General features: G+C 41.4%; 1 protein-coding gene across 1 annotated transcript; it reads left to right on the forward strand.

The window, feature by feature from the left end:
- The first annotated feature begins 525 nt into the window (after positions 1 to 525).
- On the forward strand, positions 526 to 26,879 carry arl15b (ADP-ribosylation factor-like 15b). Its single transcript, XM_028971291.1, has 5 exons — positions 526 to 998; positions 9,218 to 9,362; positions 10,118 to 10,177; positions 12,816 to 13,024; positions 25,301 to 26,879. The coding sequence occupies exons 1-5, from the start codon at positions 987 to 989 to the stop codon at positions 25,451 to 25,453; spliced, it is 579 nt and encodes a 192-aa protein (XP_028827124.1). The 5' UTR covers positions 526 to 986; the 3' UTR covers positions 25,454 to 26,879.
- Positions 26,880 to 27,475: the final 596 nt, after the last annotated feature.

Consider the following 27,475-nt stretch of genomic DNA (forward strand, 5'->3'; position numbering starts at 1 on the left):
TTTAATTCGAACTCAGTCCAGTGAAGGTCACCTTCGAATGAGACGATATCGTTTCCTGCTACTTCATACTTTTTTAATCGCAGGACGTGTATCAAAATGCCATCAAATCTCGGGCAATTTCTCAGACGCGCCTCTAGAGGTCGGTGTAAACAAAGACTTACACGCCCCCCCCCCCGCCCCCCCCCCGTCACGTGACAGGCGAGGCGCCGCGCTGCCGCGGCGAACGAGATCGTCCACTCTACCCGCCTCTTCCTACCGTGTAAAAAGCGCACGTTCCGCGGCGAACGAGATCGTCCACTCTACCCGCCTCTGCCTACCGTGTAAAAAGCGCACGTTCCGCGGCGACCGAGATCGTCCACTCTACCCGCCTCTGCCTACCGTGTAAAAAGAGCACGTTCCGCGGCGACCGAGATCGTCCACTCTACCCGCCTCTTCCTACCGTGTAAAAAGCGCACGTTCCGCGGCGACCGAGATCGTCCACTCTGCCCGCCTCTGCCTACTCCGTACAAATCGCACGTTCCGTCGAGCGCCGCTCTGTTACTCGTTACGCTCTGTTACGCTCGACGTCCGCCGCGACGCGGCGCTGCTTTCCGCTGCGGGGCCGGACGTCTTGTTGTGTAAAACGTCTCTGGCCGCCGCGCGTGAGGACCGAGAACGGGCTCTCCGTATTTCCTGCAACAGTGTGGGTGCCGTCGGGGCGGCCAGGTTCAGACATTTCGGACCAAAATAAACCGGTTTGGAAGCGGAGCTATGCGCTAGCATCTGCGCGGAGGTCCGGATCTGCTGGCTGTGCGGTCGCCGCGGAAAGCGAAGAGACGCGCGGGCAAACGGAGATATGCGCGCGCTGTGACTTCCATGCGTTTTTCCACCACCGGGAAGGCGGGGAATACAAAGCGTCGCCTGGACCCTCGCATGCGCCCGCTTTCCGCCCAGCGAGCCGGGACTCGACTTCTCCGCGACGCCCACCGCTCCCACCGCGACGGTACATGGATTACCTGGTAAATGCGCGCTTGTGGTGTCGCCCGAGGCGGGCTAGGTGCTAGCTGGCACGCAGGGTTGACAGCTGCTCTGGGGGTTAGCTGGGCGGCCATCCGACGCCCGCTTTATTATTTTTTTTATTTTTTTTAACTGGGAGTGAAGTTTATTTGTTGTCGGCGTTAAAGCTTGGTTACCTGTTAACTTCTCTCCATTTGATTGCATTCGACACCGGACATTAACTCTGCAAGGCGTGAAGGACTCGGCGCCTGTTAAACGGCTGTCGCATTTTCCGTTTTAAAAGTTACTTGACGCATTTAAAGAGTTGAATAGTTGGGTGCGAAGCTTCTAAAACATTTTACTGCCGTTTTTTTTTTTTACACGTGTTCATTTTCCAGAGACAGAGGAAAACATCTGAAAAACAACTGGATCAGATTAGGCACAGTGTCTTTTAACATCTCCACAAATTCCTGTGTTCATGGGCCTGCTGCCAGATGATCTTCTACTTTCATCTATTATTTTTCTTGTTTTTTTTTTTTTTACTATTTATTTTTATTAGAAATTCATTATTTAAATATTTTTTTTTGTTCTCGGGCAGTCAGATGGTGAACACAGCATTCACTGAAATACTAGAATCTTATAAAGCCTATTTTCTCTGGATCCACACAGATTTTAATTCATTTCTTCTCACTTGTTGCACTTTTATACCTTTATTTATATACAGCACAAAAAATATCCACAATCAACAACATAATTGAATGCATGTTCTGAAAGCAACTAGAAAATAACTGCATAAAATGCATCTGAATTTCTTCTGGAATGGAGTGGGGCCTTTTGCAACTTTCAGAGGACCGTGGCACCTTTATCATTACATAACAAGTTACAGTAGTCCTAACACATTAAGATAAAAGCACATTTTCATTGATCAAAGTCTTTTAAAGACATCAAAGGTCACCCCATAGATAAGAGCTGAAGAACAACATTTAATAAACATTTATTAAGCTTGACAAATTGAAGTGCCTGTTCAAACAATGCCTTGATATTTCTGACAACTAATTTAATATCTAGCAGTCGACTGGGCAACAGGTATTACGTAATTCAGTAATTCTTCCATGCCCATGTTTTCTCCTTAAAGAGACAACCAAGAATTGGTTTCAAATATGGTGCGTCATCATGTTTAAAGGGGCAGGCAAAGTTGAGTGAAAATCAAAAGGGACCCTAGAATGGTTCCCTGTTGGACTCCATTGAATAAAATACTTTGCAAAGACACCACACATGACCGACATATCCATAAAAAATGTGTGTTTATGAGTATTTGAGCAATTTGCTGAGTCACTTAAATATATAATCAGCGAAAAGAGCCATAGCGTCTGAGAACACACATCTTGCACTCATGTTTCCCCTCCATAAAGCATGCACAGAAGCATGGTTAGTAATGGAACTCTACAGCATGCACGCTATAGCTTTAGCAAGTTTTTGTAATACCAATCTTGACCAAATGCCTGACTTTTTAAATTTTTTTTCTTTTCACACACTTTAAAGTCCAAACCAGGTTTCTTTATGCTGGTTATCAAGCATTTTATTTGATATTGGGCTTATTTGAATTGAATCAACCCACAATTTTAAGTTACCTTGGTATAAAGGTCTTGAATATTTGTTTATGCACAACTGAACCAAGGTTTTAATGCGTCAGTGATAAGGGGAAGGTCACTTTTTATACTGACCAGAGATGTATTTAATTTAATTTCATTTCATTTAATTTACAGCATTTATCAGTCGCCCTTATCCAGAAGGACTTACAATCAGTAGTTACAGGGACAGTCCCCCCCTGGAGCAATTTAGGGTTAAGTGTCTTGCTCAGGGACACAATGGTAGTAAGTGGGATTTGAACCCGGGTCTTCTGGTTCATAGGCGAGTGTGTTACCCACTAGGCTACTACCACCACCATATTTATTTATTTATTGTTGGCAGTTGTTGACCTGAGAACCAGTAATAATACTACAATAGAGTCAGAAATGCTAACAAGTTGTGTTCTGTGTCCTAAGGGTGCTCACGGCAGAAAGCCTAGCTCTGCGAAATGCTAGAGCTGTTTTGCCATTTCCCCAAATATTCATCCCCGTGTGTGAGGCACAGAGCCTAACCAGAGAATGGTCAGCATAAAGAGCTGTCCTTCAAATGTCTCTCTGACATCATTTTTCCACTGACGTCACCTGCAGGCCTTTTGAAGCAGTACATACTGGGTGATATTTACTTTGATATCACAAACCATGTTAATCCAAGATGCTATATCGTGTATGTAGATTATATTTCATAATCAGTTTTTTTTTTTGTTTGTTTTTTTTTCTTTTTTTAATAAATGTTCTCATTCTAGACATTCTGCAAGGTTCCTTTTGACCTTTCTAATTTCTCACAGTGTGTGAAAAATGTGAGCACATGTTGCAGGATCAATTGTCCCTCAGCCCTAATCCAGTGTCTGGTTCTGGTCAGACAGAGCTGAGTAAACTGAAAGAGAAGTTTTGATTGGATTCTTTTCAACTTTAGCCGCATGTTGTCTGAAGTTCTGCACTTGTTACTACTTTTGTTTGCTCAGGAGGTGACCCTTTGTTTAGGAGAAATCTCCCACTGATAATAACAAGTGTGGATTTTGTGTGTTGTCATTTAACAGATTTGACTATAACATACTAGTATGAACTTGGCCATTTTTCTGAGGCTGAGCTGGGTTGAAAGCCTGTTTGCAGGCCTTTTAGTAGCACCTAATGCTGTTATTAGTGCCGCATGGAGTGTGAGTGTTGCCCTTAATGGTCTGTAGAAGTGCTCTTTTATCAACCAGATCTCTTAATGTCCTCTGAGGGGTTAGTGCAGGTTGGCCTACGTGAAGTCACAGACTTCATCTCTATTCAGCAAGCAAGACGGGCAATAATACAGGAAGCAGAAGGCCACACAGGCATGTCAGTTTTACTCTATACATTTGAACAAAATCACTAGAGTTGGATTCATTACTTTAAGAACCCATCATGCCTCTTTACGTAATTCTCCTTGCACAACAAGGCACATTTTGTCATATACGCAGTGGTGGACAATGTACACAAACCATGTACTTGAGTTAAAGTAGAGGTACAACTCCAGTATAAATAAAAGTCCTCAATTTAAAATATCACTTGTGTTAAAGCACAAAAGATTTGCCTTCAAATGTACTTAAAGAAAAAAAAAAAAGTATTAATGTTCTGTTATTAGTTTTGCAAGAGATCTCTTTCTTAATCAACTAATTTTAGTTGATTTTGCCGCTTTTGGCACAACAATGAATTTTCTTTCATTTGTCTGCCGTTCATTAAAATGACCCTAAGCACAAAACATTGAAGGCATTTCATTTCCATTAGGTGAAAAACAGGGTTTGAGAACAAAGCTTACTTACAGCCCTGGCCAAGTCAGGTTTAGTATAATAGGAATTGGTGTTTGTTTGAACTCAGAAGAAAGATGCATACATGATATCAGGGAGGGCGTGGCCTGCAGTGTTTTTGGGTGTCATGTTTACCTGCTTTATCTGCAGCAGCAAACAGGAGAGGAGGGTTAGAAAATGCAGAATTTTTTTTATTGCTCTGCCCACTTTCATGAGAATCAGATGTTAATAGTCTCCACTAAAATGAAGATATATAATTAAATTAGATGCCACTTTACTTTTCTGCACTTTTACTCACTGCAGCCCTGAACATGAAAGGAACAGCCTTTCTTTTTGGAAAATAAATCCCAGTTTTGTTTAAAAAGTTGCAGATTCCCACCGACATTGAGCAAATAAAAACATCAGAGACAGATTCAGGATGGAGCTGCACAGATCATGCATTATTTAGTCACCTAGGGGGTTTAATATGAGAAACAGTTATGCAACAGTTACTACGTAATAACTTACAAGCAAAAAGGAATGACGTAATGCATAATGTAGTGAATTAAAAAGTAAGATATTTGACTTTGAAATGTAGTGGAGTTAAAGTAATTTGTCCGAAGGGAAATAGTTTAGTAGTTTTTGCATGTATCAATACTTTACTAAAGTACATGTGCAAATTACTTTTAATTTGTCGGCACCCCCCCCCCCCCCTCTCACACACCACACACACACCACCACACACACACACCACACACCACACACACCACACACCCACCACACACACACACACTCACCCACACACACACACACACTCGTTGTGCATGCATATTTATTGGTGTATTTAAGGTCCTCTCTGTTTTTTAAAATTTTTTCCTTGATTTTATCTCAGAGTTTCATGTTGTAATCCTCTTGTTCAGAAAAACCATGAATTAGTTGAACGGATGAATTAATGTGACAATAAAAGATTTTGATTTATATATTATATATTGATTTATATTATCTGATTTATAGATTTTGTATATATCTGAATACATTAAATTGTAATACGCCAGACAGTAGTGGTTCATAAGCAGTGACACACATAAAGATATTTAGCCTAATTTTATAATCATCAGCAGCATCCCTCTACCTCCCCCTCTCTGTCTCTGTCAGTCAGCTGCTCTTGAAGACCATTATGGGATCTCCCAGAGGCCTATTCATTTTTATACCCAGACTGGAGTAAGAATGGAGGTGGTGCCGAACACTTAACTTCCGTGCTTTGATAAGGCAGGACGTGGCAGGCAAGCGGCTGAATTCAGTCTTAGAGGGGAATATCCCACAGTCCGGTTCAGAATAAACTTGCGGTGCACCCCACTCGGCGGCCTGCTGGGAACCAGGAACCTCCCTGAGTACAAACAGGATGCCATTAAAAACAGCATTTTTTTTTTAAAAAGGTGGGAACTGGGTGGGAATAGATTCACATTGGAGAAAACAAAGAGATTTCCTACATCAGGGTTTCGCCCCAATGAGAAAGAGAGACTCTTGGGAAAGTTCAACATGGACCTGTACGGGTTATTACATCATTGGGGCTGTCCAAATTGTGCCATTGTTAAATTTCTTCACAAAATGCTGCTTTAAGTACTAAGTGTGCTGATTTTTGGTCCTGAGTGGTTGAAAAGATTAGGAATTTATTTGGATCTGCCTTTTTTTAGTGCGAAGAACAAAAGAGCAGAGGTTTAGAAGCTGCGACACCATTAGTGACACAACAGTAGGAGACCACCACATCTTAGCTGGGCTTTGCTAATCCTGAACACTCTTATCCTGCTGAAATTTTAATACGGTGTAAATCCCCCGACTGGGCTCTTTCCAGCTTTCACTTGAGATCCGGCCATGTGCAAAATGAAATATGCCATGACTGCATCTCGCCTACTTAAAAGCTTCAGAAGGCAAATTGGCGGAGACATGCCTTTTTGGGAATAGAAAAAAAACTTTTCTGCAGCACTGTTTCTAAATTTGTGGTTATCGAATATGTAAAGGTGTTCCATATCTGATGCAAAAACACATTCAGAGTTTTACAGCTCCCACAATAGGGTTCTTGTCTGTTGATTTACAGACTTCATAAATGATGGCTACACCGATTACATGATCTTTTACAACCGCACCCTGTTTGTTACGTGCTGTGCTCCGGGTGGTAATAATTGTTGGAGAGTTTTTCCTGTGTCCGGGTGGGAGGCAGGTGGGCTCTTTCCTTTGTGCCCTCATGCCCAGCCACTCGTGCTGCCAATCACAGTTTGTAGCGTTTCCCTTTTCCTGCCTTGTCCAGCTGGCAAGTGGCTTCACCCAGCACGGCCTTCCCATGGTGGTGCCATAGCAACTGTAGCCGGGGGGGTGGTTCGTAGTTTAATCAGTCTCCTGACCCATTGTAGGCTGGGTCTAGCCAGTGGGATTCAGTCCCGTCTGCTCTTTGTACCGTGGTACTGTCCCTCGTATCTGTAACAGCAATCCACTGTGCCTTGTGGAAAGGAATTGATGTATGCAGGCAACCTGTGTAATGTCGGCTGGCTTCGCCTCCGAAACATTATTATTTTTCTCTATGTGGGTTTCACTTCTCCCAGTGCCACGGACACATTGGGTGTTGCATTAACTATGCATTCTTGAGGTGACAGGGAATTTGTGAAAGAAATACTGAAAATAAACCCTGCAATGTTGTAATTCTGTATATAAAGGTATATAAAAAGAGAACAAAAGTATGGATATTAAACTTACCAATATTTTATTTTACAAAAGGTATGGTGACAGCAATGGATTTGAGTGCAGAGATTTGAAAATGCAGTTGATATTTTAATTCCAGTAGAGGGCAATGTCCCCTATATAAAGCCTCAGAAGTTCCTGCTTTTGGTAACAGCCCCTTTCAGTAACAGAGTCTCCTCCACTTTTTTTTTAAGCTCATCTGTGACAGATTGTGACCAGTTGATGTTATTTCTCCCAAAACATTTAAAAATGAATGGTGACCATGCATCAACATCTGTGACTGAACTCACGTTTGAGTCCGCTATATGTGTCCTGTTCACTTTTAAGTGAAACTGAAGTAATTGTTATTGTGATATACTGCAGCACAGCACACGGTGACACAACGAAATGTGTCCTCTGCTTTTAACCCTCACCCTTGGTGAGCAGTGGGCAGCCATGACAGGCGCCCGGGGAGCAGTGTGTGGGGTCGGTGCTTTTGCTCAGTGGCACCGTGGCGGCTCGGGATTCGACCGGGAACCTTCTGATTAAGGGGCCGCTTCCTTAACCGCTATGCTAAAAGTTGATGTGTTCCAGTTAGTAATATTAATGTGATATAATATGGGACAGTGGTGGCCTAGAAGGTAAGGAAGCGGCCCCCTAATCGGAAGGTTGCGGGTTCGAATCCCAAACCGCTGAGGTGCCACTGAGCAAAGCCCACCTTTCATGCTGCGAACCGCTCACTAAATTGACTCGTTGTGCTGCAGTGTTTCACAATGACTTTCACTTAATTTTAATTCTCATTATGGTTTGCAGGTGGGCAGCCACCTCTTTGTCAGGCAAAGTGGTTCAGTGTTTCCTCAGTCTTCCTCCAACCATTTCTCTTTGTTTAGTGTATATGTTGTCAGTGAACACTCCATTATAGGATTTGTAGTGCTTTGTCGGTGGTTTTCCTGTGATTATGATGTGGCTGTGCGGTAACCGGTGAGAAGCTGTCTGTGGAAATGCTTGTGGTGCCGTGAGCTTTTGCCGGCTCGGAGTTCTGGCTCTTTTGATCCAGTTGTGCAAAGCATGGCCAAAAATCCATTACCACAAAACATCATATTAAACAATAGACTATATTTTATGCATTCTCAAGTCCATTGTCTTGGGATATTTTATGCAACCAGAAATAAAATAGGGGACTGAGGGTCAGGTATATTGTCATAAGCATAAAATATTTTTTCCGTATGGCTTCCATATGCTTTCTGTTCTCGGCAATTTAAAAACACAGCCTGGAAATCTAGTTTACCAGTTGTACAGTGTAAAGCAGTTGATGAATATATGTATATATGTATTTTTTTGCTAAATGCAATGGCATATGAATGTCTAATAAAAGTATGAATTATGTTTTTTTATAGTTCTATACATATGTTATTATAGGTTTTCTAGGCTTTGTCCGTATTTCTGTGGTTTGTTTTCAGATCTTCTGATAGAAAATGTGTATGAGTAAGAAAATTTCTACTTTGAGACCCTGAGAGAGCTTTGCTGTTTACGAAATTGCTCTGGGAAAGAGACAGTCCTCTGTCCACTCACATTAAGCCGTACAGGAATTTGTCCTCAGATATGGTATGATGCTCTTGAGTGCCTGTCCCTTTCTATTAGACATCTCACTGTGTAGTTGCTCAAAGTCTCAACATGTTCAACATTACCCAGTAAAATCTGGTTTTACTAAAGAGGCCCTACCATGGCAGACATATAGGCGCACACAGATGTACAGTTTAAATCCTATGGCAAGGGACTTCAATAAGGGCCGCCTCGAGCTTTGTTCTTTGGACTGCGTTCTGAACTGGCCATTCGCACAGTGTGCAGGGCAGGTCTGTTCTGGTGTATCAGGTATTCTGAACAAAGAACAGCCAATGACTGGTGAATACATGTGTAGGTCTGCTGAACCTATGTTGGAGAAACACATTGGAAGTGGACCATGAGCAACTTCTGGTGACCTTCTACATGTCTGATTTCAATGAACGATCATTTAGTGAACCAGATGTCTGAACAGATTCTCTTTCTCCTGCTTTTATATTTTGATGTAATGTTGCAAGGACACAAACACACACACCAAAATGCATAAAATAAAACAACTAAAAGAGTTTTTCTGTGTCTGTTCCCCTCTTCCAGTGTTTTCGAATGCTTTGCTGTAAAGGACCGCCTCCACCTCGAACTGAGTATGATGTGGTGTGCATTGGACTGACCGGCTCAGGAAAGACCAGTCTACTGTCCAAACTCTGCAGTGAGGCAACAGATAACATTGTCCCCACCACAGGTCAGGAACCGCATACAGATGTGTTTCTGCCTTGAACCTGAAATGTCTTGTTGTTAGCTGCTCAGGGTACGAATACTAATGAACAATTTCTCAACCAGCTTTTGCTGAAGGAATGTGCTGACCTATGTGCTGTCGTATTATGTGGGTCTTTTATTGAAGTCCTGACAGCGTGATGCAACACACACATACAGACACACCATAGATTGTAGTTCAAGTAACAAAATTCTGGGAAACGTTGGATCATAAAACATGTGAATCTACATCAGGTGTCACCAACCCCCACGCTCCACAGAACTAAATAGCGAGAAGGTGAGAGGTTAAATCTGTTGTATTAAAATGAGGGCAAACTCAGAAACATGCAGGATGAGGACCTGCAGGGCCAGATTTGGTGACCCCCGCCCTCCTGATCTACACGTTGCCTTCAGAACGATGATATGCAGTAGCAGGTAATGCTGGTTGAGCAGCGGCGCTCACAGCTAGAACAGCTTTAGATCCAGACATCTACGGGTTTGTTACTGACTGTCTCCAAGCCCTTTTAGTAAACTCCCTGTCAGTGCTGGAGAGGTGCACAGAGTGTGCTCTTTTCTCTGCTGATGCTCAACATTCATAGGAAACGAGGCGGGATATTTACTTCTCATGTTAAATAACTCATGGATTGTGGTTATGGGTGATGAATAATGAGGGAGATGTTGTAGTATTCTGATTTATAGGTTTTTATCATAATTTTATGTTTTTTTCCCTCTCTTTTCTTCCAGGTTTCAGCATTAAAGCTGTTCCATTTCAGAATGCCATATTAAATGTGAAAGAACTTGGAGGTGAGTGGAGTTATCAAGCTATTTTTTTCTCATGGCCCATTAGCTGTCAGTTCTGTGGGTGTGCCCTGGGGAAAAGATGGTGTTAATATACAAGCCCAGCTCTGTACAAAACAAAGTAAATGGTCCTGACAGAACACAACAATGCTATTCCATCCAATCAGGAGCAGAGGGTGGAGGTCTGCAAATAAATCTTGTGTGAATAAGGAAAATAAAGTAATAATTGGTGTGAAACTGGCATTTAAATTTAATTCATAGTGGCATTAAAAGTATTAAATCTAACTCTTCTAATCTGTCTGAAGCCTTCCATCATGATAAGACTTTTTCAATTATAAACTCTGTTTTCTTTAATCCTGTCAATATCACTATCATTAATTAACCTTGAATCTAATACTGTGAGATCATACAAAAAAAGACATCCAGAGCATCTGGCCTTGTTTTCCCTTTTTCTGTTATTTTTCAAAAACTTCAAATGCATTTTTGCCCCCTCATGCACATATGTGAGCAGCATGAACATCAGAGCCTTTTAAATGAGCAACTTTTTCCCTGCTCCAAAATGTTAGCATTGAGTTACGACTCAGACATTAACCTTCAACCTGTATTAGGCAGGAAAAAGAAGTCTTTATGTTTTATGGGAGACGCTTGTATGTGTGGCGTGAGTAGTTGAAATCTTTGAGTGGTTGAAATGTGATTGTTTCCATGGTTGGTATTCACCCCCCCCCCCGGGTTAGTGTTTTGTCTCTGTAACACTTCCGCACTTTAATGTGAGGTACGTCGGAGAATTGTAAGAGCAGTTCAAAGTCAGCCCCTCTGTGGGCGCTTCCCATCACTGTCGCGATGACCCCGTCTGTTTGTCTTACTGACTGCTGTGCCAGAGAGGGAATTCCACATGTTGCCGTCCTACATATACAACGCACACTCACACACACCCCACCTCCAGGCATCTGAAAACACTTACTGCCATTCTCTGTTTCCCCAAACCCCCACCCCTCGTCTGAAAATGGCCATGATGTAATGATTTCTGTGGAAAATGTGTTTTTGTTACGTTGTCACATGTGATTCCAATGCAGTTGATGTTGCTGGTTAATGGCTGCCTTGGCTCGTTCTCTTACTCCTCGCTCAAGCATCTGTTGTTTATGTGTTCGAAATTAGAGCAAACCGCTGTTTTTTCAAAGATTAATTTACCATCCAAGACCTCCCAGAGACACTATTAAGGCATTCTCTGCCACCACTAGATGGAGCTTTGCTGCAAGGTTCACGTGGTTGATTGGTTGATGCGTGGTTAATTGCCTTATATATAATTGACCTGTAATTAAGGCCTGAATTTAATAAAGACTGACTCATGACTCACCCCCCCAAATTCTGCATGGCTCAGAGTCTGTTGCTTCTCAGATAATAAAATACAATGATCATAGTGGTTTGAAGACCACAAATGCATGGCTGTGCAATTAGGAAAGTCAACTTTATTGTTAGTATTTGATAGCACAGTGTTAGAGTAATAGTAATAATAATAGAGTAATGATAGTGCCCCTATTAACTGTCTAGCTTTGTTAGTTTGAGTTCAAAGCAAAAAAATTATGAACGCAATTTAACTGGCTGTAACCTTTCTAAGGTTATGTTGTCATCTTTGTCATCTTAGACCAACCAAAACCGACAAACTACGTTATTTCAGCAGGGAGTACTTTTAATGCTAGCACATCTATTACCCATATTAATGGGTAAACTAAGGTATAAATTCAGCAATGCACTCAAATTTGTACCATACCATGAGACATTGGCACTGGTGTGTTGATTAGCAGTCTTCCCATCCAGTAATCCAGCCTCTGTCGCACTTTTCATAGTGCTTTTTACCAACTCTGTCTCTGCGGTCTAGCATCTGTGTAACTGCAGTTTTGCTCTGCAGCAGTCAAGAAGATGAGGTGGATGACGGCTGTGAATGTTAAAGGTAGGGTTAGTCTAGCTGTTACTCACAAACGCACACTAACCAAAGCCATGACTTGTGTGTGTGTGTTTGTGTGTCATGGTGGTCACATTTTTGTACCCCCTAAATTGCTACACAGAAGGGAAACCATATGTTCACTGTTAAAGGAATAAAGAAAAGAAAGAAAGCCCATTTGAACTGTGCTGTAGACTGGCCATCAGAAGAAACCATTTTAATATGTTCTCAGGGTTGAGTTAAAAGTGAGCTTGTGCACTTCATTTGGACATGGCTCTTTTCTCGCCCACAGGCCTCCAGAGCAGGACTGGAACTGGCAGTCTGTCTTGAAGTCATAAAAATACATAATGCAATATCCGCAAAGAAAAAAAAAACTGAGTTTGGGGGGTCTTAGGGGTACATTCCATCTCTGTGCCGATTCGAAACTATGACCAAATTCCACATTTGTTTCACAAGCACAGCATTTGAGCAAACAGTTTTTTTTGTTTTTTTTTTTAAACCCGAACTAAAAACAGATATTTCTCTTAGTTAATTTAATTTGATTTGGAAACAGTGTGTTACTCGTTCTCTCGGGTTTCATTGTTACTATAGTCCTGATGGGAAATCTCTGTGGGTGTGGTATGTATGTGTCCTTGTTTATGTGTGAAAATGTGAAGCAGGGGGGGAAAAAAAAGAATCTATGAGATCTTCTCTCTGTTGCTTCAGGAGCAGACACAATTAAGAAGTATTGGAGCCGGTACTACCAGGGTTCGCAGGGCGTTGTGTTTGTGCTGGACAGCGCTTCATCAGATGAGGACCTGGAGGTGGCACGCACAGAGCTGCACTCTGCCCTGCAGCACCCCCAGCTCTGCACTCTGCCCTTCCTCATCCTCGCCAACCACCAGGACAAGCCGGCTGCACGCTCTGTCCAGGAGGTACGTACGAGAACACAAGGATGCCAACTCAATTAATGAGTTTAACAATTTACAGTGTTGACACGAATGTTGTCCCCAAAGTTGTAGGGACATGGACTGCGTCACATAATTTGTGTATGGACAAGTAGTTACTTTAATTCTAGAACAAGTTGAAGTGAGCACTACAGGTACATGTGAACTGTTGTTTCTCTTGAATAAAGTCTGCAACCATATTGACATTTTATTACACACTGGAGAAAGTGACTGACATGTCTGTTGACTTTCATTTGGTCAACCTGAATAAAAACTTGCTTTCTTCTGTACCCTCCAGATCATCTGAACTCTATATCATCATCATGTTTACTATATATTTTGAAAATCCATTTCCCACATATTTTAATAAAATTAAAACAATACTGGTGTCAATTAAACAAAAATTCAGGTTATCACAATAATAGGGTGTGTGAGTAGGTGTATTTGCTCATATTATTAAAAAAAAAATCTGTTTAATGCAAAATCCTAATCATAATTAATACACCTGAATTAAAGCACATGCACGCATCAATGCAATGTATTTTTAAAAATTTCCATTCCATTTCACTATTTTTCACCCTTATTGTAAAACATACCAAAACTATCCAATAACAGCATATGTAATGGAAACTAAAAGAAATGAATATGCACTGGAATTATAATAGATTTAATAGAATTATAATAGTCTTCTTTTAGGGGCACATGTTGAAATCATTCGTTTGTGTCAAATGTAAGGATCTTCTGATTTAACAGCAGACATTTACAAGTTAGCATTGGCAGCATTAGAAGATGCCTCCTAGGCCCTGCATTATGCAGTGCATAGTTGAGATATGCACATCTTCATGTAGTAAAGGTACATCATTAGTAGTGTGGTCCCTCAATGCCCTTCTTTTATGTCACATTGTCATAAGCCAACCCACCACGAAAAGTAACCAACTAGAGAGTCTGGGCAGAAGTTCAGAATGTGCTGTTCTCCTGCACGCAAAGCCATTAAAACAACTTTCTTATTAGCCCTGTTAACCTCTGTTTTAAAACTGGATTTTTTTTCAGGGTAGAACACTGTCCACTGTGGTTGGGTGTGGCTATGGTGTTTCATTATGTTCTTCTTGATAATATTGTATTAATTGGTGTCAGAAGCAGTGTAGATGCCTACATGGATCATGCAGTTGTTTGACAGGAAATATTTGCTTTAGATGAACCAAACGAAACGTTCAGTTAAATAGGTTTTCTATGTTGTTATTCCCCGCTCACATTTCAGGACGTCTTCAGTTTACAGATTTATTTGCTTTATTCTTGCTTGTTGCACAGAACTGACAAATTGGCTGTTCTAAAAGAGTGTGGCTACATCTGCGTGTGGTGAAATGGAGCCACGGGTTTGTAGTGTGCAACACAACACCCAGAGCACTAATTAACTGGCCGCAGAATCCCTTGGAGATGGAAATAAATATTGGTCTTTAGAGGCCTCTAATATCCCAATCCACTGATGTGTGTCAGAAGGGGACGTTTCAGCTTTTCCACTTTCCCTGAAGATGTGGCCGTTCTGAACAGTGCGCATGTGACCTGACAATCAGGCACACGCAAAAACCAACACATTTAGCACCGATTGTTCAAAATCTCCAACAATATATCTTCCATCTGTATTTACAAAACACCATATACACTATATGTAGAACATATACAGAAAATAATTTTTTCTTTTTTAAGTCTTTGAATACAACAGTGTACCTGTCTGCTATACATGGTGGGCCATTTCCTCGGAATTGCTTCCTTTCCTGCCACACACAGCATTGCAAAAATGTGTCTCATGTCTACACAAAAAAGAACTAGTTGAATTTTTATTTCAAAATTAGAAGTTTCAGTTGAATGGATGACAAAGAAAGAAAGTGTAAGTCATTTATTCGTTTAGTCCAGACTCCATCTTAACACTCGTATTCTTCACTCCTTCAGGCCCTCCAGCTTTTAGAGAAATCCTTACCAGATTGAGTCTCTGCTCACGTTCCTCTCAGCGAGTTCCAGTGACCAGCCCATGATTGGCCAGTAGAAGGAGATCTGTACATTTAAGGAGCTCGGCATCTGGTGGTGGTGGGGAAGTCACAATTAATCTTGTTCCTGAAACACAACCCTCACACCCTGTGTATCTTCAGTGGCACCCCTCCTTAGGGAGACTCCCTTAACAATATTTCATGTTTGCAAAAGCAATGCAACACTGCAAGTAAAAATAAGTATCAGATGCAGGATTTCAGCACACACTCACAATTGCAGGGAAGGTGAACTCTGAGCCAAAAAGCCCCATTCCATTTGATACTTTAGGGGGTAATGATGATGGATCGTATGTCAGAGTCTTCCCGAGCAGCGCTGCCTTGAAACAGCCATATGACAATGTTTTTTGTTTCCAGTTTGAAATTCCTGTGGTTTAAGGTTCTGCCTGCACTACTGCTAATAGATGACTTGCTAAATTGGATATTCAGTTATAGTTCATTAGGTTTGTTCAGTTTTTCTTTTAAGTGCACATTCGTATAAAAGGGTCGTGTGAGGACCGTTGGATTATTATTTTTGTTGATGCCCCTAGCCACCCCAGTTTTAATAATTGGCACCACCAGAATGTGCCTGTCAATTAGACCTTGGACATTCTCACTTGTTCTCATGCAAGAGACTGACTTGTTCCTTAGGCACAACACTCTATGGGTAAAGGGCCACTGAGTTTTCAGACCCTTCTGCAACCACGCACGCACGCACACACACACATACGTATGTATGTATGTATGTGTTTTTTGTGTGTATATGTATGTACTCCAAGAATACAGAAAGTAGTTGGACAGAAACTCCAGATGTTTCCACTGGAATTGCTACAGTGACTTTACTGATAGCATCAATGTGGAACTGGCTGAATTCACCTGTGATTGCGGAGGCATATGCTGGGCTTTGGAATGTGCTTGTGCTTTATCCCATAGTACTTGCACTTGCCAAGATTGATTGCAGTTTCATATGCTACTACCATCTCATTTTCATACAAAGATTACTTCAATCTACATTCTGTATTGTGCCAAAAAAAGCATGATGTATGGAATGTGGGAATATTCGATCCAAAATTGAGCCGGGAGACCTCATGTCTCTTGCTGAAAGTCAGCATATTTTCCTCAGCTTAGTTATTACTCCACGTAGGAGGGACCTGAATTCTCTGTATGACGCATTAGTTGCAACTCTCTTGGCCCTCCATTTAAATTCCTAGCTACAAAATAGTTTTTACACAAAATAGCAGCTCGTTTGTACTTTTGGTTTCATCCAAGTCGAGCTTAAATGTGACTTTCCCTCCGCTCCTTGAAGGAAGGTGTTGTGTATTCGAAAATAATTAATCGTCCATGGCATTTGGACAAGAAGCATCAATTTCTGACAACTTATCTCTGCTTGCATGCTTTATTGATTAGAGTCTGGGGGCAATATTTTCAGACTGGGACAGTGCTGCGCACTCAGCTTGCTTGTGTAAGGCAAGTGATTCTCAAAGTATGTGGGATGGGGCACAGAGTCATGACAGGTGGGGGCGCAAGAGACATTATCACGGCTTAGCAGAGTATTCACACTGGTTACGTTAGCAACTTGCTCATTCGCTGCCGACAGATTTTCAGGCTGCGTTCACATGCTTATTGTGGAGGCGTCAACAGAGACGCTTCTCATTGTCATGTTGTGTCAGCGTTCAGTGATGGTGGGTGTTTCTCACTCAGCTAAGCATAGCTGGCTGAATCCAAGTGATTGGCTGGTGTTTGAGGAGCGAATCACTAGGCGTTTCGAATAAATATGATTGATTGGCAGAAATGGAATTAGATTGGCTACTGCTTGTGCCACACTGAATTTTCCTCCATTTTCTGCTGAAAACAACACTGAGGCACCAACAAAGTGAAATGAGTAAAGGTTTTTTTTTCCTCTGAGGTTGCTTAAACATTAAACATTTTTCCATGGTTTGAAATGTATTTCTGAAGGAGTTTTTCTGATTTTCACATTATTGCTAGCAAGCGCACAATGGACCTGGAATGTGTATTTGTGTCATTGTTCTCTCCCTGTGGTCATGTCCTGTTAAAGGACACTTGGAACCAATATTATTGTGTGGCATAACTGTGTGCAAGTTACATAAATCGATCACATTCGGAAGGTGGATGTACAGTCATGAGCTAGATTCTGGCCTTTGTGTTATCTGCTGTGATTCAACAGCAAATCTTTTTTTAAACTTCAAATGACATTATAAACTGCTTTCTTGATTATCTCAAAGAGCTAAAACAATACACTATATCCAGTAGATTATATTTATACAATATAGCATGGTTTTGAGTGTATATTTGAAGTTTTATATCACAGTTTAATTGTGAACACTGTGCAAGATCAATAGAGAAACAACTGTATGCTTGGCATACGTGGTTATATAATTCAGTCTCTAATCCAGCAGTGACATCACAATGTAACAATTCAAAGTGACATTCTGTCTTATAATGTCATAACAGAACTAACTGCTATTTGAAATAAAAAAAAAAAATGCTTTTCAGTTTTATATTGATGTCTTGCCTCGTTGTTCTAGCTCATTTGTGGACACAGATGGAAAGTTTTGGTGCTGAATTTGGCATCAACTTATGAAGAACTGATACAGAAGGTTTTCACTATAAGTGTTATAAAATCTAGCAATTATCATCGTATTCACTCTAAAAGAATTCAGTTTAATTTCTGGTGTTTTGATGTGTGTGTGCTGTCAAATAATAAAGTTTATTAGCAAAGGGGATTTATTTTTTTCGTTAATTGCATTTATTGATCGCTTGATCTTTATTATCTTCCCTCCCCTTTTTGAACTGAAGGTCATTTGACCCTTGATTTGCCTGGTGTTTTTTCTTTTCTCCTGCCACTTTGGAAAACCAATCAAAAACACTGACCCCTTGTGTTCAAAAATATACACACACACACACACACACACACACACACACACACACATCCTTGTGGATGTTTTTGCTCTTGGGCGAGGCTTACTCAACCCTAGTATAAAAACAAATGAAGTTTAAGTTTAAATGGGCCATCACCTCACTGGACTTTATGAGAGTTACATGGTTTTATGGAATACTTTTCTTGAATTTAAATGAACCACCAAAAAAAAAAAAAAAAAAATTTACTAGTGAATACTTAAAATGTAAAGAAATATAATACCATCATAACTGTTTGTGATTTTTATAATAAAATTACGCTTCTGCCATTAGAGGACCAGACAGGGTACGTTGAACGTCTGGCCCGGAGTCACACACTGGTATCTCAGTCTCAACCTCATGATCAGACCACAAAGCAGCGATCAGATCATATGATGCAAGTGGTGAACAACCAGTGCTAACATTTCTATGTGTGTTGAGGATTTCCCTTTAGATATCTGCTTTACTCTGTGGTCGATAGTAGTGAGTTGTACCATTTTCAGCTGTTATCCGTCGTGTTCACTATCCAAAAGACACTTTGCATTCCTCCCAAATGTCTGAAGTGTTAACTCTCTGGAAGGATTTGTTTTCTTTGAAAGAATGTAACAGTAAGTTTACTTGATAGCCCAACAGTGAGAAAGGGGGTTACTCCGGAAAGGGACTAAAAAGAGGGGGGGGGGGGGCACCGTAGAAAATACTTCATTGCTCTCAGGCGCCATCAATTTCAGAATATGTTTTTGTGCCGGATTTTTCTCTCCTCCACGTCTTGTTGAAAAGGCGTATTTCAGATGACGGACAAAGGCCATGTTGTCTTCGCAGAGGAGGAGGGCTGAACTGTGGCAGAACTGTCTGGCAGGGGCGTTTGGGTGCATGTCAGTCTGCCCCATCTACAGCAAGAACCGCTTAAAGCTCCAGACAGCCATTGTGTGTAAGCCCCCCCACCCCCCGACTCAACTCGACCAACTCGGGTACATTCTGTTTGGGGAGGGTGGGTGGTGTAGTGGCCAACCGTTCTGCAGACCTCCCATGTCTTTCTGGAATCACATTCTGTGTTTGAATCTGATCAACGTTGCAAAAGTTTTGAGTTTGTTGAAAATGTGTCAAGTTTCATATTTCAAGATTTGCGATTTGCAAATTATTACTATTATTAGTTTTTAATATATAACCATTAAAATTGAGGCATCCAGCACAGAGGAATGAAAGCTTAAAACTTTACAGCACTCAAACTGGAGGAGGATGGTAGAAAAAGTGACCTCCATTTCATTCATATGTCTGCTAATCCAGGTCATAATGAAACTGACTGAGCACATTAGTCTGAGAATGTGTGAGCCACATTGAATTCATTTGAGTTGCTGCGCTTTTTGTCCTGCCTGGATCCTGGAGAACACAACAGCCTCCTGTTGCTCTTTTCACCCCTCGGCTTCTGGGGCAGCCCTGTGTCCATGTACGTATCACTGGCCTCTGGCAGAAGATGTGTTGAGATTCCTAAAGGAAAGGCTTGGAGCTTTAGTGCCTTGGAGTGACCTCACTAGAGGGCAGACACACACACACACACACATATACTCATTGAGATGTGCAGACACTCAGCTCGAGTAACACTAGCTTCACAGAGTGTCTGCATCCTGGGACCCCATGACCTGACTGGCAGACGTACTGCTGACATCTCAGAATAGCATTTGTCTGGCCCCTGCAGATCCTATTATGTCTGTAGCACTCACTGTAATTGAATAACTTCCCTCATGGGTGAGTATTACCATTTGCCAATGAGGTATTTTTAAACCAATTTGATTTTCTGTCTGAACATCAGGTCTTGTGTAAATAGTTGTACCTGTGTGTATGTGTTTTGTATGCTTGTAAACCATTTTTTCCCCTTTTATTCCTGCGTTATGCAACCTGCAGTCTTGCTCCCTCTCCCCCATCCAAATTAGCTCAGAAGGTTTTGTCTCCCTTGATCCCTTTTATGAATGTGTTGCTTTCTCTCTCCCTATCTCCATCTTGGTCTCCTTCCCCTGTTGCTTTCTATGACTCTCGCTCCCAGAGAGGCTGTAAAGTTTTGGGGCCCTCTTTCCCTGACAGACCTGTCTGAGTGAGTTATATCCGGGTCTTTCTTCTCTCAGCTCGTTGCTCGTTACAGTTTTTCTTACATAATACCGCAGGCTTCTCATGACATGAGAGAAATGTTGTCACACATACACACACACACACACACACACACACACACACACACACACACATACTGTAGTAAGCAGAGCATATGTTGCCTCTCTACCCCCAGTGAGGGCCTGTTACACAGTCAGCATGGTGGACACGGTAATTGTTCCCTTCCTTTTGTAGATCTGCCCCGTGGATTACAATGTGATTGATCTTAAAACCCTTATGCATCATTGTCTTGTGCCCATGGGCTCTGTAATAAATATTATTCTTAGACAGGATTGATCATGAGATAATGATCAACAGCTGGCATCTTTTGGTAAAGTAAGACAGACCATTTGAACAAGATCCAAGCTATATTATGTCTGTAATGGGAAGGAGGGGGTAATGAGAAATTAGACGTTTTGCCTCATTAGGCTCATGCATCCATTTAACTTTGACACCTTATGCAGCACTGAATCATATTTTCTCTTCTGAAGAATACCCATTCAGATGCTTCCCTGCATTCTCAAGTAGTGTTGACACTCCTGCAGCACTACGTGACATCTGATCTATTAGAGGTGCACATATTTGTGTACAGAAGGCTTCTTTTTCTGTAATATAGTGCCTTATATGGTACTTTAGGGTATGCCACAGGGCACTCCCCTGGGCCATAAATCCTAGGGATCCTAGAAGTATGGGTGGTAAAGTGAATTTGTCATTGTGATACACAGCAGCACAGCACAAGGTGCGCACTTAATTTCATGCATGAGATGGGACAAATTTCTAGACAAAGTGTTAAAAGTACATTATATATGAACCAGTTACAGAGAAGTTTCCTTTTACATTTTACATAACCACAATATTACAGCTAAATGTGATCATACTATTATTATAGTAGGGTTGTAGAAGCCAAGTGAGTGAAACAATTGCCTAGGAACCAGAACACCACAAAGTCACATGTTCACACCCCACTACCATTGTGTCCTTGAGCAAGACACTTAACCCTTAGTGTCTCCAGGTACTGTCCTGTAACTACTGATTGTAGGTTGCTCTGGATACGGGTGTGCCATAAATGTAAATGTCTAGGACATTCATATGCTTGATCTGAGGTGAAAATCCTTGCCAGTGTAGATATTTAAACATGGTTCTGGTTGTTCATGCATTCGTATGGCCATGATTTGCAAAATAATTTTTTTTCCTGACAAAAATATTTGAAGAATTATCAATAAAAATATTTGATCAAACTCATCTTTTTTGTTTCCTGGCTCCAAACTAGCTTAAGACTGCTCAGCCAAGATATAAATGTCAATGTATTGCAGTAGTGACTGGTGCACACCCCTGTGTTGCTAAATTGTAACAATTGTCCATCAGCATTAATATCATTCATGTTAGAGTTACACAATTAACGTTTGCCATATCACACCTTTTTAAAAATTAATGAAGTGTTTCAGTCCTGTTTTCGCCTGCATACAAATCACTCAGCTACTTCTGCAAGAATGCTTTCTTTGTGGTGGAGTCCCTGGTGACATGTCATACTCTACCTAAAATAAAATATCATGCTGTTGATTTGGATGAGGAAATATCTGGATCTAAAAGTGTGGGGTGGGGGGGTGAAAAATGCTCCTATTGCCAAGTAAGGAGAAACCTCTGACCTCTTGCGGTTTGAGTAAGAAATTATGATGTTGAGCTTGCCCATGAATGAAGAGAAACACGAGCCACAGGAAACAGCAGGACAGAATGTTGAGCATGAGGAAGCCGGCACTGCAAAAGCATTTAGGAACCTGGAAAGGGGGGTTTGGATCACCTTCTGAATTTGAAACTGAACAGTGTTATACTGAACAATGTCCTGGTGCGTTCTGTACAACAAGTTACACAAAATCCTTCTCCAGGTAAAAACACTGTGACCGAGAGTTGGTAGGTGCCTAGAGCAGCCTTATTAAACTTTTGAATAATATGCATAAAAAAAAAAGCTCAGGGCTCCCAAGCAATGACTTAGGGGGGACCAGGGGAATTAGCTCAAATGGTAGAGCGCTCGCTTAGCATGCAAAAGGTAGCGGGATTGATGCCCGCATTCTCCACAGTTCTTTGGGGCAGTGGTGGCCTAGCAGTTAAGGAAGCGGCCCCGTAATCAGAAGGTTGCTGGTTCGAATCCCGTTCCGCCAAGGTGCCACTGAGGTGCCACTGAGCAAAGTACCGTCCCCACACACTGCTCCCCGGGCGCCTGTCATGGCTGCCCATTCTATTCTATTCTAATCTTCTAATCAACGTTAGTTTGTTGCTTAAAGCCAGAAATATACTTGCTGTGAGTTACATATGCATATCGGAACGTTTGTGCTGACATACTTGCATCCATACTGTGCGTTGTAATCTGTAGTGTGTACTCCTTACCACCTGGAGTCAGTGGCGAGGCCGCAAACCAAATAAGTTACTGAATACCTGTAACTTAAAATAGCCAACTGTTTAGTGCAGATCTCGCAACACTGTCCCTATAAACATCTGTATCCATATACGTTCTGTTCATGTGCTGAGTATGTGCACAAAAACCCACGCAAGATATGGACCTTGGCTTTATGTTAACAGCAAATATATTTTTTCCTTTAGTTTATTGCTATATACCGGATTTTGTGACAAATTCAGATGGATTAGGATTTCATACATTCCTACAAATATCAATCTTGGTTTATGCAGCATTTTATGCAGGATTTTTAAGTTAGATGTGGAGAGATCCAGATATTAAGCCGTGTGGAACCATATTATAAACCATAGGCTTTTCTGGGCATCTCCATGTTCCACCCAGTTCTCTTCTACAATGTATCCCCAATGGTCACCTAGAATGTCCTTATAAGGCCACAAAAAATAACAGTGAAAATGCAGGCATGTGTATAGTTGTGGGTGGTCTGATCAGCTAATTATAATGAGATTCCAAAGATGTTGTCTATAATTGTTTTGCTTAGTGTAACCATGAAAACATTAAAACACAATTACTTTGTCTCAAGTAGCGTAAAATACAATTTAAGGGGGGAGAAAACATATTTTTTTGCAGCTGTCTGAATTTGCTTGGCACCAGTTCATTCTTGCTGTCACCAGAATGGATTACTAGTGATCCTTCTAAAAAGGGGGCTTTGCTGCTGTCCAGATTGTTATGTTTAAAATTTTACAAAAGTTTACCAGTGGGGAAGAAGGGAAGGAGAACTGTTCCCTGTCCACTACAGGAACAGAGTCCCAGGTGTATGTGTACAGCGTGTGTTACAAATTCTGATGGATTTCAGATGGATTTGTTTATGCAGGTGTTGCCAGTAGGTCACCTGTCAGCACTTGGAGGTGTTTTTTTTTTTTCTTCCCTCAATTATTATTATTTAATTTAATTTAATTTTTTTCTCGTGACGAGAGATTTCAGGATTTCGCACCATGGGGGTCCTCAACGCACTGACCTCCACACTCTGACAACATTTGCAGGCTGCTGGCCTTTGGACAGCATCTCCCCAGTTGTGTTGCAAGTCCAGATGTTTTGTGTCAGGCGCCCCAAAAACTGAGTTACTGTAGATGTTTTAATGCAGCCAGGTGAAGAGCAGAGCGGTTGGGGATGAAGGATTGAAGGCAGACCCCGTCGTTGTGCACTGTGCGCTCAGGAGTCTTCTGATCTGTAAAGCGGTTGCTGCGGTTGTATTTTTTGCTCACAGGTTTTAAATGTGGCTTTGAAGTTCTAAGAGTGTTCCTTTATTTTTTACACTACACTGCCCTATCTATGATCAAGACTGAATTGTACTGATGCAAGATAACCCAATATAAGAAATTTCCATTGACAATGCCCTACAGCATAGACATCAGGTTTGTTATGTTTCCTCGTCTCACAACTTCCTTTTACTGTTTCTGCTCCTCTGCACAGAATTTATTACTAATCATCACTGGTATGATTCCTGTCCTTGGATGAAAGTGGGTGTCAGAGTGAAGCCCTCGATAAACCGTTTCCAATCTCTTGCTTTCATTTTGTTGCATTTGATTTCTGATCTTGAACGCTTTCCACAGAAGAACAATAGACAAACGCTGCCGTGCGATCCAAGTCTGTTACAGCTCTTGGAAGCAGCGAGATTGTGTAATTTTGTAGCGATGAAGTCCCAGACAGGGAAATCTTAATCAACATTCTTGGCACGATAGGGAGAGACTTGGGCTCAAAGGATGTTTTGTTTGATTATTTTATTTTGATTTACTCTCCTCTCTCCATGAGACTTTCTGTGCTCGCTCCTCTATGTGCCTGTCAGGGTGGACGCTTCTTCTGGTCCCTGTGTGAATGTGACAATGAACAGGTTTAGATGTGGGAATTACAGATCGGAGAATGGATTGTTTTTGAAGTGGTTAGTTAGTTTATGCCTTGTTTTTCTCTCTTTTAAAGCCGATGGCTATCTATACCACTTAGTTTTGTGCTTTTAAAACTTTATTTAATTTTAGAGGAATATGTCTCTTGGCATATGGATAACACATAAATGTTGTCAGTGGACAACACTAAGGGATGAGTGATAAATACAATCACCTTCCATCTTAAGCCAAGACTGAATGGATTGTGTCAGTCAGCAAAAAAAGAAAACCATGGTTTGCACTCCTGTAACCATGTGACCACCACAGCCTTAAAAGCTTATGCAGCATCTGGGGTCAGGAGTGATGTGTCATTTTGCAGTAGTGAAGAGTCGTGCATTTCACAGTAATCCCCTCTTACACTCTCAGCCATGCATTTTGTGGTCGGCCGTGTCTAACATCATTCAGCAGTGTCAGGCAGATGGTCCTGTTTTCTACAAGTTGTGCAATCCAGGAGGAGGCATCTCAAAATACTCAGTGCGACCTCCCTGACCACCAATTCTGACTATGTTTCCTTTCATCCAAGCCAACTTTGCAAAGCCTGGTTGCCAAATGTCTCCCCCTCTCCCATTTGCTTGCTGCCCCCCCCCCTCCCCCCAATCCCTCTCTCTCTCTCTCTCTCTCTCTCTCTCTCTTGTGTGTGTGTGTGTGTGTGTGTGTGTGTGTGTGTGTGTAACGCATTACAGAATGTGCACATGTTCAGGCATACAAATAGGGAATGATTGGAGAATAATTTATCACTTTTCTATATTTTCTTTTTTTTTTTTTCTTATAGGATTTACTGTCAGCATTAACTTTCACTAATCATTTTTATGCCGCTAAAACTTGATTTTGGTTTCTTTCTCAGATAAAAAAATACTTTGAGCTGGAGCCCCTGGCAAGAGGAAAGAGCTGGATTTTGGAAGGCAGCTCTGTGGACAACATGGATGCGGTCAAGGAGAGCTTCAGTCAGCTGATCCACCTGCTGGAGGAGAAGGACCAGGAGGCAGGGAGGATATGAGCCATGAGAGAAACACCTCACATGACAGAAACCGCTACTAATCTCCCAGGAATCCACAGGCTGACCAGGATAAGATAAGGTGATCCTCTATTAGTCCCAGAAGTTGGAAATTTACATAGTAGCAAAAAACAATAGCACAGGCTCCATGTCAACTCTATAACAGGCCACAGTGTGAAGTATACTTTAAAGACAGATGGGAGTTGAACTGTGAAAAGTGACAGACAGACTTTGTACCATTAGGGGGATAACCTGTAGATACGTTTTCATTATGCCTGTCCAGTAAAGACAGAGAGTGTGTTGCATTAAACATGCTTGTACATAAAACCACCCTGACTACACTAAACTTCATTTGATAATTTTAGCTTATACGACTTTCACAAACAATTGTTGTAGCTGTCCTTTTCTGAAACTGATAGTTTGAACATTACTACTGAATAGTTGATGTTAACATATTGCTTGTTATGTCCAACAGGAAGTCATGTTTATTTTCTGTCATTGTATATCATCATGGCACAGTGTGTGACATGCATATTTGTACTTAATAAAGCCTTAAAGTGTACGTAGATCTTGTAATTACAACGTCAGCCATAGGACAGGGCTGAACCCAAGCAGTCTTAATTCATTCAAACTCGTCCTGCATTTCAAATGTAAGAGTCTTTATGATGCATCCAGGTGCTCCCTGATGGATAAACTGCCTTTCAGTGTTAATGGAACGGAATTGTGCGATGTACGGTCAGCACTTTCTAAAGATAAGGGATCTTTATCATTGCCATCATCTACCTTCTTCTTTGTCAGACGTCCATCTGTCTGTACCTCTGGCCTCTGGTTTGAGCAGTCATTTAAAAGGGCGGGGCTTTTTGCTGCGTGGCGTGTGATGTGTTTTCGTTGTGATGTGCACGTTTAGGTCTCCTAATCGGAATGTGGCTGTCACCTCTGAATGTACAAAGTGTGTCCATGCACCTAACAGTCTGTAGTGCCTGTTCTTGAAATATAAACTCTATGCTTGTGTCTGATGAGCGGACCTTGTATCTAGTCTCGGTTTTCTTACTGTTAAGTGATGTGCCACAGATGAACAAGGTTTTCACATTACAAAAACATAATTGTAACCAGTATAATTGAGGTAATGTAGTCTTTTTAGAGAAAATAAACGCTTGGTGCATTTTATTTGTATTTATATCTACCAAGATTTTATACCCTCCTAGATGATTCAGCTGCCTTTTTGTAATTCAGAACATATATTTGTACATTTGTTACAGATAGTCTTGTTTTTTGGAAGGGCATGTGTCTGTTTTTGTGCTGGAAGAACACTTTATTGTTTAGCAGTTTGTTATTGTTGGCATTCACATGTCTGTGTGTATATAATGTATGTAATTTATGCATAATTTCCACTGAGCAACTCTGACAATAAAGGCTGAACAAGGACAAATCATTGCTGTTGTTTTTTTTTTTCTTCTTCTATGCTGTAAATCTTACAAGAAGCATACAGTATATTGCTGCATACAGGCAAGCAAAGACAAAACCAGATGAGATGGTTGGTTGGAGGCTTGTGACTGCTAGACAGCTTGGTCCTTGCATCTTTAAAACTGCAGCTCAGGTGAGAAGACCCCAGTCTGCAGTGGTCAGAAGTGTTCATGGCTCATTGGTGCAGATGTGGAGTGTAGGCTGCTAGTTGTGTCGTCAATAGGCACGTGAGCATCACAACTAGAACTGGTAACCTGGTTTTTCTTTTACAACATGCAAATGGGCAGGGTTAGGCACATTGCTTACCTGGGGGAGACTAGGCACTGTTGTCTGAGGAAGGCAAGCAGGCAGGGACAGGATGATGCTGCCGGGAAACCTTGGGACTTTTATTCATGTCGATGATATGCTGCACCTACTTAAACATTGTTGCTGATCAAGCAACAACCTGGACATTGTTCCTTCTATCATGCAGGGGAATTATCACGTTCTTAAGTGGGTTGTGTAAGAATGAACACTATGAATGAAAAGTAAAAATTCTGCAATGGAATTTATCTTAATGTC

Source organism: Denticeps clupeoides, chromosome 3 (assembly GCF_900700375.1).
Source record: "Denticeps clupeoides chromosome 3, fDenClu1.1, whole genome shotgun sequence".
In the NCBI taxonomy this organism is placed as follows: Eukaryota; Metazoa; Chordata; class Actinopteri; order Clupeiformes; family Denticipitidae; genus Denticeps; species Denticeps clupeoides.